At 42.0% G+C, this 12528-nt stretch overlaps 1 protein-coding gene across 3 annotated transcripts in view; it reads left to right on the top strand.

Moving 5' to 3' along the window:
- LOC118361584 (WD repeat-containing protein 37-like) overlaps window positions 1-12528 on the top strand; it is a 34962-nt gene that overhangs the window by 8502 nt on the left and 13932 nt on the right. For all 3 annotated transcript variants that reach the window (XM_035741624.2, XM_035741625.2, XM_035741623.2), the window contains 7 exons: window positions 1380-1476; window positions 2046-2141; window positions 2537-2601; window positions 3394-3529; window positions 3792-3908; window positions 4316-4392; window positions 7658-7895. In XM_035741624.2, the coding sequence (XP_035597517.1) occupies window positions 1380-1476; window positions 2046-2141; window positions 2537-2601; window positions 3394-3529; window positions 3792-3908; window positions 4316-4392; window positions 7658-7895 (826 nt within the window). The remainder of the gene's footprint in view (window positions 1-1379; window positions 1477-2045; window positions 2142-2536; window positions 2602-3393; window positions 3530-3791; window positions 3909-4315; window positions 4393-7657; window positions 7896-12528) is intronic.

The raw sequence follows: 12528 nt of genomic DNA, 5'->3' as shown, positions 1-12528 counted from the left end.
GTTATCTGTGGTGATCCATGTTTCCGTCAGTGCCAAGAAGTCAAGGGACTGGAGGGAGGCATAGGCTGAGATGAACTCTGCCTTGTTGGCCGCAGATCGGCAGTTCCAGAGGCTACCGGAGACCTGGAACTCCACGTGGGTCGTACGCGCTGGGACCACCAGATTAGGGTGGGGCCACGCGGGGTGGAGCGTTTGTATGGTCTGTGCAGAGAGGAGAGAACAGGGATAGACAGACACATAGTTGACAGGCTACAGAAAAGGCTACGCTAATGCAAGGAGATTGAATGACAAGTGGACTACACGTCTCGAATGTTCAGAAAGTTGCTTACGTAGCAAGAGTCTTATTGACTAAAATGATTAAAATGATACAGTACTGCTAAAGTAGGCTAGCTGGTAGTGGCTGCGTTGTTGACACTACACTAATCAAGTCGTTCCGTTGAGTGTAATAGTTTCTACAGTGCTGCTAATCGGGGCTAGCTGGCTAGCTAGCAGTGTTGTTTACGTTACGTTGCGTTAAAAGAACGACAATAGCTGGCTAGCTAACCTAGGAAATCGCTCTAGACTACACAATTATCTTTGAAACAAAGACGGCTATGTAGCTAGCTACGATCAAACAAATCAAACCGTTGTACTGTAATGAAATGAAATGAAAATGTGATACTAACTGTGGAGCGAAGCGGAATGCGACCGGGTTGTTGTTGGCTAGCTGTTAGCTGTTGGCTAGCTAGCAGAGTCTCCTACGTTAAGGACGACAAATAGCTGGCTAGCGAACCTCAGTGAATTACGTACAACGTAGATGTCCTAACCAACTTGCCAAAACTATAGTTTGTTCCCAAGAAAGTTGTGGAGTGTTTGAAAAACGAGTTTTAATGACTCCAACCTAAGTGTATGTAAACTTCCGACTTCAAATATATGGATAGCAGCAGTTTCAGTAGCTTTCAAAACCGTATGACTGTTCATTTTGGCCTACTTTTCTTTGCATAGTTTTAATCTGTGTACATGCAAACTGTTCACTGGGAACTGTTAGTTGTAGAGAATGGAGATACTGGTAAGTCAGAACAAAAGGTAGTTCAATATCGTTTTGTAATGAGACATTTATGGCTGTGTTCTTGTGATGGACTACTGTCTGTAACTTGGTTTTATGGTCGTGACATCTGTGTTAGTTAGTGAATTTACTTACTATAGTTACAGTCAGTGCAAAAATTGTCTATTTTGCATCAGTTACAGAAAACAATGGCTTGTCATGTCTGGATAGATATTAATTCGCTTGTCAGAATGTGAAGTTGTTTAATGAAACTGCTTCCCTTTTTCCGTCCAATGGATACGGAACTGCTGTTTCTTTTATGACGTTGAAGTTAACAGTTCTTGTTTGTTTGCAGGACTCCAAATTGCCCCTGTCCTTGCGGAGCAATCTACTAGACCTGTTTGGCCAGATAGAGCGGGAGTTTGAGAATCTCTACATCGAAAACTTAGAATGTAAGTGAGAACAAGAGGGCGTGTCATGTGTATTTAATGTAATGCACAAAATGGATGATTATTGATTTGCCTATTTACATAAAGATAGTAACTGATCAATGGATAATGTTATGGGGGTATTGTAGGAAGGAACGCCTGCCCCCTTTATGTTTATGTCAAACTCACTATTTGTAACCCAAAAACTATTTCCAATGATCTTTCTCTGCTTTTGACCATATGCTACATTCTTCTTGTGTACTGGTTGTTCAATAATGGTGCTTTTGAGTCTGAATGTAACCTTTATTTAACTAGGCAAGTCAGTTAAGAACAAATTACTTTTTACAATGACGGCCTACCGGGGAACATTGAGTTAAACTGCCTTGTTCAGGGGCAGAACAACATAGTTTTACCTTGCCAGCTCGGGGACTGATTGGCTGCCACAGTCGTCTACTGCTCTTCCACCGGTTTGTTTTATGTTTGTGGGGGTGAAATACTGATCTTGAGGAAGCTGATTGACTTCCTTGTGGTTTTGTAGTGGCTGTCTGTCATCTCTGTTGTCCGATAACCGTGTGTGTGCGCTAATTCTGCAGTGCGCCGGGAAATTGATACACTCAACGAGCGCCTAGTATCCGAAGGACAAACCATCGATGGAGGAGAGCTGAGCAAAGGAGCTCTAAAAGCGAAAGGTACAGTTAACCTGAAGTATAGTATTTAGTCTTTGCTTGAGGAATAATAAAGTTGTATTGCGTTTGGTACAGGCTTAGATATTGTTAATTGATGAATTGATTTGCTAGTTTCTTTTCACTGGCTTTTCTTGTAGTAAATGTAAGTGCTACCCTAGTGTTAAACCATTCAAATGAACAAGGTACAGTTTTGTTATCTTTGCATATAGTCTGAATCACATCACAGTATTACTACGTGGGTTGACACAGCAGTAAAGCCAAGATTGTGACGAATAGATTGTTTTTTTATTTTGTTTTTTTTATAGTCTACGGATGTTTATTCCTTCCTCTCTGAAAATGAAATCCAACCTGTTTCTCTAACAATCGAACCATGTATTCATCTTCGTGTGCGCACACAGCCAGTCATAGTACCAGCCAGCTCTCTCAGAAACTGATGACCACGTACAAAGCCTCCACGAGCAAGGTATGTTTGATTACACACTGTGCTACACACTGGTGCTCATTCATTGTTGATTATGAGGAAGTAAGAGTAAGCTTCTATGTAAACATTCTAGCTGTTTCAGATCATTAGAGCTTGTGTAATGATTTACTGCTATCAAAAGCCCTTTTGTAACTAAGTTGTGGTTCAGATGAATACTTCCTTTCCCGCAAATGTTTATTGAACGACTGAACAGATCTGTATTGACTGAAAGCTTTTCCTTGTTTCAATATTTAACTCCACAGTTAAGTGTTGTACTTTTATGTTTATGTCAAACTCACTATTTGTAACCCAAACACTATTTCCAATGATCTTTCTCTGCTTTTGACCATATGCTACATTCTTCTTGTGTACTGGTTGTTCAATAATGGTGCTTTTGAGTCTGAATGTAACCTTTTATTTAACTAGGCAAGTCAGTTAAGAACAAATTATTTTTTACAATGATGGCGTACCGGGGAACAGTGAACTGCCTTGTTCAGGGGCAAAACAACAGATTTTTACCTTGCCAGCTCGGGGATTCGACCCAGCAACCTTTCGGTTACTGGCCCAACGCTCTAATAACTACTACCTGCCGCCCCAAAATAATAATGAATAAGGCACAGTTACTGTTCACAGGGTAGTAGTGAGCCGTTGTGTCAGTAATGGATTGGACTTTTACAGAGCCTTTTTACCAGGTGAGGTACTCAAAGCGCTTTACGTAGTAAGGGGGAAATTCGCCTCATCCAGCACCAATGTGTGGTTGGTGAGTGAGAACATTGTGGTGTCTCCTCTCTGTAGATAGTGTCGAGTTTCAAAGCCACCACGTCCAGAGCTGTGTGTCAGATCCTGAGAGAGTATGTCGGCCACCGGGATGGCATCTGGGACCTGGCGGTGACACGGAACTCACCTGTGGTTCTTGGGACCGCATCAGCAGGTCAGATATGCCACCTCTAAGGTGGACCTGAAATCGAAATGTATACATTTGAAAGGATAAACTTCAAAAATAACAAGAGAAACGCTTACACATTTAGGCTACATGTTAACATATGAAGAGGTGGACATCATTGTCTAATGACTGGGGTCTGGAAATGTGCTGATGAAGTACTAGGAGGTGTTTTTAGATATAAACTTGCTGGGAAATGTTTTGCCACTAAGTTTTGGATAAATACTTTTTTTTTTTTCAATATTCCCCACAGACCACTCTGCTGCTCTGTGGAGTATAGAGACAGGAAAATGTCTGCTTAGATATGCTGGCCATGCCGGATCTGTCAACTCCATCAAGTTTCACCCTACGGAACAGATGGCCCTGACAGGTATGCTAACGTATGGTAATTCCACGAAAACACCACATGCAGGTGTTAACCTGTGTTGTAGATTCATCAATGACTGTTGTAGTTAGTTCAGCTGTTGTTCAACTGTGCTTGTTGTTTAACTATTGTTAGACTGTGCCGTCACCTCAGTACAGATGTGTTGAAACATCCCTCTCATCAGAGAGTGTTCACTTACCTTTCCCTCCATTTTGACGTGTTTCATCGTCCCATTCATAATCTCTGTTCTCTCTGTGTTTGTTTGCTATGGTAGCTGTGAGTTGGCACATCGTTAGAACTACGAGATGTGATCGATGACTGCCTGTGTGTGTGTGTGGTGGTGTGTTTGCTGAAGTGACACTTCTCAGTCCATCTGTGTTTATTCATGTTTGTGTGTGTTCGTGTTTCCTCAGCGTCTGGGGACCAGACGGCTCACATCTGGCGCTACATGGTGCAACTGCCCGTCATCCCGCCTCTAGCAGATATCAGCGTGAGTCTCATTCCCTGTCCTCTACTCACAGCCCCACTCACTCACTCACTGATTAATTCACCACCCTTCATGATATCTCTCATATAACTGGCTGCAATCCCGCGATATGACAACCAGTGAAAGTGCAGGGCGCCATATTCAAAAGAACAGAAATCTCATAATTAAAATTCCTCAAACATACAGTGGGGCAAAAAAGTATTTAGTCAGCCACCAATTGTGCAAGTTCTCCCACTTAAAAGGGGCCTGTAATTTTCATCATAGGTACACTTCAACTATGACAGATAAAGTGAGAGAGAAAAAAATCCAGAAAATCACATTGTAGGATTTTTATGAATTTATTTGCAAACTATGGTGGAAAATAAGTATTTGGTCAATAACAAAAGTTTATCTCAATACTTTGTTATATACCCTTTGTTGGCAATGACAGAGGTCATATGTTTTCTGTAGGTCTTTACAAGGTTTTCACACACTGTTGCTGGTATTTTGGCCCATTCCTCCATGCAGATCTCCTCTAGAGCAGTGATGTTTTAGGGCTGTTGCTGGGCAACACGGACTTTCAACTCCCTCCAAAGATTTTCTATGGGGTTGAGATCTGGAGACTGGCTAGGCCACTCCAGGACCTTGAAATGCTTCTTACGAAGCCACTCCTTCGTTGCCCGGGAGGTGTGTTTGGGATCATTGTCATGCTGAAAGACCCAGCCACGTTTCATCTTCAATGCCCTTGCTGATGGAAGGAGGTTTTCACTCAAAATCTCACGATACATGGCCCCATTCATTCTTTCCTTTACACGGATCAGTCGTCCTGGTCCCTTTGCAGAAAAACAGCCCCAAAGCATGTTTCCACCCCCATGCTTCACAGTAGGTATGGTGTTCTTTGGATGCAACTCGGCATTCTTTGTCCTCCAAACACGACGAGTTGAGTTTTTACCAAAAAGTTATATTTTGGTTTAATCTGACCATATGACATTCTCCCAATCTTCTTCTGGATCATCCAAATGCTCTCTAGCAAACTTAAGACCGGCCTGGACATGTACTGGTTTAAGCAGGGGGACACATCTGGCACTGCAGAATTTGAGTCCCTGGCGGCGTAGTGTGTTACTGATGGTAGGCTTTGTTACTTTGGTTCCAGCTCTCTGCAGGTCATTCACTAGGTCCCCCCGTGTGGTTCTGAGATTTTTGCTCAGCGTTCTGGTGATCATTTTGACCCCACGGGGTGAGATCTTGCGTGGAGCCCCAGATCAAGGGAGATTATCAGTGGTCTTGTATGTCTTCCATTTCCTAATAATTGCTCCCACAGTTGATTTCTTCAAACCAAGCTGCTTACCTATTGCAGATTCAGTCTTCCCAGCCTGGTGCAGGTCTACAATTTAGTTTCTGGTGTCCTTTGACAGCTCTTTGGTCTTGGCCATAGTGGAGTTTGGAGTGTGACTGTTTGAGGTTGTGGATAGGTGTCTTTTATACGGATAACAAGTTCAAACAGGTACCATTAATACAGGTAACGAGTGGAGGACAGAGGAGCCTCTTAAAGAGGAAGTTACAGATCTGTGAGAGCCAGAAATGTTGCTTGTTTGTAGGTGACCAGATACTTATTTTCCACCATATTTTGCAAATAAATTCATAAAAAATCCTACAATGTGATTTTCAGCATTTCTTTCCCCCTCATTTTGTCTGTCATAGTTGGAGTGTACCTATGATGAAAATTACAGGCCTCATCTTTTTAAGTGGGAGAACTTGCACAATTGGTGGCTGACTAAATACTTTTTTGCCCCACTGTACATGTATCTTATATCGTTTTCAAGGTAGTCTTGTTGTTAATCCCACCACAATGTCCAATTTCAAATAGGATTTACGGGGAAAGCACCACAAACGATGATGTTAGGTCACCAATAACTCACTAAAATACACAGCCAATTTTACCAGCCAAAGAGAGAGAGAAAAAAAGCACAAATAGAGAAAATTAATCACTAAACTTTGATAATCTTCATCAGATGACAGTCATAGGACTTCATGTTACACAATACATGTATGTTTTGTTTGATAAAGTTCATATTTATATAAAAAAAATTGGAGTTTACATTGACGCGTTACATTCACTAGTTCCAAAAACTGTGATTTTGCATAGCCACATCGATTCAACAGAAATACTCATCATAAATGTAGATGATAATACAAGTTATACACATGGAATTATAGATATACCTCTCCTTAATGCAACCGCTGTGTCAGATAAAAAAAATGTGAAAAACTTTGCGGAAAAAGAAACCCATGCAATAATCCGAGACGGCGCTCAGAAGTAAAAATCACCACAGCCGCAACGATGGTGTCAACATAAACAAGAAATTACATGATAAATATTCCCTTACCTTTGATGATCTACATCAGAAAGCACTCCAGGAATCCCAGGTCCACAATAAATGTTTGTTTTGTTCGATAATATCTGTTATTTATGTCCAAATAGCTTATTTTGTTAGCGCGTTTGGTATACATATCTAAACGCTCATTCTGGTCAGCGTTACATCGGACAAAAACTTCAAAAAGTTATATTACAGGTCGAAGAAACATTTCAAACTAAGTACAGAATCAATCATTAGGATGTTTTTAACACATAGCTTCAATAAAGTTCCAACCGGAGTATTCCTTCTTGTCTTCATGGGCAATGGAACGCAAGTGGGTACCATGAGGAATAAGCGTGATCAGAAAATGGCTGCTTGATAGACACCTGATACATTCTGCCCCAATTCACTCCCACAAAACCATAGAAGTCTCATTAAAATGTATATTATTGGTTGACATCTAGTGGAACCCCTAGGCAGTGCAACATCATTAATATCTCAAGGGGATTTCATTGGGGACTCTGGTGAATACATACAAAGCTCAGATTTCTCACTTCCTGTTTTGATTTCAACTCAGGATTTTGCCTGCCATATGAGTTCTGTTATACTCACAGATATCATTCAAACAGTTTTAGAAACTTTAGAGTGTTTTCTATCCAATACTAATAATACTATGCATATATTAGCAACTGAGACTGAGGAGCAGGCCATTTACATTAGGCACCTTATTCATCCAAGCTACTCAATACTGCCCCCCAGCCATAAGAAGATAAGGACCTTTCTCTCATGTGTACATTTACTCATACACTGTCCTCTCTCTCACATACCACTAACTCACTCATAGTTACTCCTAAATAGGAGGAGATACATTTTAAGATAAGGGCCCTCCCTGTAAAGAAACTCTGTTCCTCTTTTTTCCCCCGCTGCCCTAGGCACTGTGTGATGACGAGCTGGACTTCTCAGACAGGGAGGATGGTGACGGGGACGGGGAGGGTCCGTGCAGTGAGGTCCCCACCATCCGCGTGGCCACCACCACCTTGAAGAGCCACCAAGGGGTGGTCATCGCTGCAGACTGGCTGGTAGGGGGCAAGCAGGTGGTCACTGCTTCCTGGGACCGGGCTGCCAACCTATATGAGGTGGAGACCTCAGAGCTGGTCCACACACTGACAGGTAGGCACAGAGGACGGACACATCCCGCCTATAGGAGTGTAGTGGAATCTAAGTATAGTCCATCTGCATATGTATTATCAATGGTTCTCTTCATTGCAATCTCCTCTCCCCTCTACATTCTGTGGTGGGCAGCGATACAATGTAAAAAAATACATTCAAACCTGTGCCCGAGCGAGCCCCTGGCTGTTGTTTACGAAAACCAATAAACTAGCCTGCCAATATTGTTGCACTTCCGAAGTCTAGGGTCCTAAGCCTAGTTACATGGTCTGTAACCTGAATGAATGGGTACATTTATGTGAGAAATCGGTGTTTGAGGACAGTGCTATGTGCCCAGGAGACAACAACTTGCCAAGTTCAGGAGAAGCTCTGTCTTAACGATCCACTTGGACGAGAGGTCATGTTCAGATGGGGACAAAAATAGATATATACAAAAGGAGAACCACTATAAAATCTACTGAGTCAAGTCTGCCCTTTTACCTCTATTTAATATGGGAGATTATTCAGTAGCAACCAGTGCCTAAAATGAACACCTGCCAAATGTGGGTATATTTTTGCGTTGGCGGGTAAAATGTATATTTCACCAACCACGTTGGCGGGTGGTCAGGGCTCCACAGTGCGAGCATTTCACTCGTGTTTCCCGAACAAATAAATATTGCAGTTTTGTAACTGCAGTCGACTGTGGTGTTTTGGTCACAGTAATAGCATAATAACTGCAGTGTACTGCAGTTCAACTGCAAAATTGCTACAGTAAAAAAAAAGGTATTATTTTGGATGCAGTAGTTTTGTACTGCACTCTAACTGCAGTTATAAACTGGGTGGTTCGAGCCCTGAATGTTTATTGGCTGACAGTTGTGGTATCAGACAGTATACCACTGGTATGACAAAACACTTCAATTTACTACTCTAATTAGATTGGTAACCAGTTTATAATAGCAATAAAGCACCTTGGGTTTGTAGTATATGGCCAATATACCATGGCTAAGGGCTGTATCCAGGCACTCTGTGTTGTGCATAAGAACAGCCCTCAGCCGTGGTACGTTGGCCATATACCACACCACCTCGGGCCTTATTGCAGTCAAAGTGCAGTATAATGAAGCAATCTCTTTTCGTAGGGGTTGTGAATAGAAATATGATTACATTTATAGTCAAATAAATGCTGCAGTAGCTGTTCTCAAAGTATTTCTGACGTTTTGTTTCATAGCTGGTAAATGAATGGTACAAAATCAAAGGACTACGAATCTATAGAGCTTATTCCACCTCGCACTGTGACACTGTCTGGCTAGGGGCTGTGCCCACGTAAAGAGCTGTGTAAGATTCATTTTTAGAAGCGCTGCGCACAAGCACAAACGTTGGTCTGATTTCCTTTAAATAAAAGACTACTGAAGTGAGACTTTGTCCTTGTGTCTCTTGGCTATTTACATGGTTTTTGTTCACAAGCTAGGTTGTTTTTCTATGTTTGAGTTTCAACTTCTAGTGAAGTGAAGACGACGCTTCTATTAGTCAGACTCACACTTACGAAAAAAGATTGCAGTCAGAGTGCAGTATAACTGCAGTTTGTTGCAAATACTGCGTCCAAACAACAATGTTCAGTGCAGTAACCGCAGTTACAGTGCAGTAACCGCAGTTCAACTGCATTGTACTGTAGTTATTCTCCAAAATACCATTCGACTGTAGTCATTGCACTTTTAATGCAGTTTAAAAACTGAAATATTTTTTTGTAAGGGCAATCTCACAGGCACAAACATGACTCAAGTCGCACTACCACAGTAACCTCCCATTTGTTTTTGTTTTTTGAGTAGTTGTAGTGTAAAAAATATATTTGGGCTGGTAAAAAAATCTTGAGTGGCTGGTAAATGTTATGCCCTGATGGAAACGCTTGGTATCCCTGGAGTTAAACAGTTTAGATACCTGGGAGTTGATGTCCACCCCACAGTCCAATTCATAGTTACAAATAATTACAACAAGATTCTCAACATTTCCAAATTCATTAAAATCACAGATCTCTATTATCAAGATGAACACGCTTTAACTTTTCAGCTCAATGCTCCCTCTGGCACCACCGACTGGATATTGGAATAAATTGCATTCCTCCGTCTCTAAAACATGCCTCCATTGCATTAAACGACACACTCTGTCAAGGAAAAATAGGGCAGGTGGCCAATGCCTTCCAATTTTGTATTTATTATTTCTGGTCATTTGTTCTCTGGTCTCTTTCCACATGGTTTGATCCAGATGCTTGGCATCCCATAGAGGACCTACCTAGTACAACCTACCTAGTACATTCGCACAGGTTTCAGGATCTGGTCCACGCCATCGTCTCCTTGAGATACTCCAAAACAAAATGTGGCCCCTAAATAACACTGGCCATCTCTGTGTGTCGCACCGTTGAAAAATGATCCAAAACCAATTGATGCAATCACTCTCCTTTGTTCCACAATTCCGACATCTGTTTGGGGGGCCGCCCTATATCCTTCCACCACTGGAGTGACAAGGGTGTACACATCAAGGTGATGTTCTCGATGAGGGAGGGCTCGGTACATTTTAGAATTTACAAACAACTTTTAATTTACCGGGGAAATAATTTATTTACAACTTTGCTCTGCCATGCGAAACACTACCAATTCACCCCCCGGAAAATTGTTGAGATCTGGCCTAAACCCAGGGCACTGGTTTCTGAGAAGCGTCTCAGAAGCCCCTGTCAATTGACCACTACGGAAGAGAGACTTCTGACCTTCAGTCACTGAAATTAACTGGCAAACTGTAATCGAATTCCTTCTAGAAATCCTCATCAACAGAACAACCATTTACATTTTGTCTTCAGATCTTATCTGACCAGCGCTGTTCCAAATGAAAATAAATCCAACATTGAAATGCTCTCTATTTCCCTCAGGATGCTCCTGGTACCTTAATTCATATGGTCTGGGAGTGCCCTGAGGTATCCCAATTCTGGAGACTAGTCTTCAATTTGCTCTCCACAATGCACTCTAAACATGTTCCATGCTCAGTGCAGATTATACTCTTCAGTGACACCTCCAAATTGGATCTCTCTTTGCAAGAAAAGCAATTATGGCTGGCTGGCCTCACGGCCAATGTTTACCTGTCGATGGAAACCTCCCCATTCACTGTCTAAACATTAATGGTTACTGTCTTTTACGGACATGACTCAATAAGAGCTTTCGGTGGCGCGACTGCATGGCGCATAATGCCATAACATTCACTATTGGACTTCTGCAGTGGTTAAGATAAAATAATACCTTTTTAAATTACCTTGAGTATCTGTAGCGGTCATGTGGGTGGGTGCTGCTGTCCTGTGGGGGGTAAGGGCGGGTGGGTGTAGTGGTCCTGTGGGAGAGTAAGAGGGGGTTGTGCTTAATTTGGATCCGGCACCTCTTGAGTTTTGGATTGTTCCAGGATCCAGTAGGCCTACCTCTCATGACATTATTTTTGTTCACTGTTTGCAAAGTAACATTCTGAATAAGAGCAATCAGAGTTGATTTGAGTTTGCTTTGTAATTCTAATGTCCCCAAATTGTAAAAAGAAATACTTTCAGCCCGTGCCTAATTTTCTAAGAATTGATCTGGGTTGGGCGGCCTGGGTTTATCGTTTGCGAAACGTAGCCTAGAGACCAACACGTGGCCGTTGCTGTGGGGAGAGAGAGAAGCGTGCCTGTATCTCTTACAGAACTAGAATGACATTCACTTTATATTACAGTACCAGTCAAAAGTTTGGACACACCTACTCATTCAAGGGTTTTTCTTTATTTAAAAAAATGTATGCATCGTAGAATAATGGTGAAGACATCAACACTTTGAAATAACACTTATGGAATCATGTAGAAACCAAAAAAGTGTTAAACAAATCAAAATATATTTTATATTTCATATTCTTCAAAGTAGCCACCCTTTGCCTTGATGGCAGCTTTGCACACTCTTGGCATTCTCTCAACCAGCTTCACCTGGAATGCTTTTCCAACAGCCTTGAAGGAGTTCCAGCATATGCTGGCTGCTTTCACTCTGCGGTCCAACTCATCCCAAACCATTTCAATTGGGTTGAGGTTGGGTGATTGTGGAGGCCAGGTCATCTGATGCAGCAATCATCACTCTCCTTGGTCAAATAGCCCTTACACAGAATGGAGGTGTGTTTTGGGTCATTGTCTTGTTGAAAAACAAATGATAGTCCCACTAAGCGCAAACCAGATGGAGTGGTGTATCGCTGCAGAATGCTGTGGTAGTCATACTGGTTAAATGTGCCTTGTATTCTAAATAAATCACAGACTGTCACCAGCAAAGCACCATCACACCTCCTCCTCCATGCTTCACGGTGGGAACCACACATGCGGAGATCATCCGTTCACCTACTCTGCGTCTCACAAAGACATGGCGCTTGGAACAAAACATCTCTAATTTGGATTCATCAGACAAAAGGACAGATTTCCACCAGTCTAATGTCCATTGCTCGTGTTTCTTGGCCGAAGCAAGTCTCTTCTTCTTATTGGTGTCGTTTAGTAGTGTTTTTTTGCATCAATTTAACCACGAAGGCCTGATTCACGCAGTTGAACAGTTGATGTTGAGATGTGTCTGTTACTTGAACTTTGTGAAGCATTTATTTGGGCTTCAATTTCTGAGGCTGGTAA

The sequence above is a fragment of the Oncorhynchus keta genome, chromosome 28, assembly GCF_023373465.1.
Source record: "Oncorhynchus keta strain PuntledgeMale-10-30-2019 chromosome 28, Oket_V2, whole genome shotgun sequence".
Classification (NCBI taxonomy): domain Eukaryota; kingdom Metazoa; phylum Chordata; class Actinopteri; order Salmoniformes; family Salmonidae; genus Oncorhynchus; species Oncorhynchus keta.
This window is presented reverse-complemented; position numbering and strand designations above follow the sequence as displayed.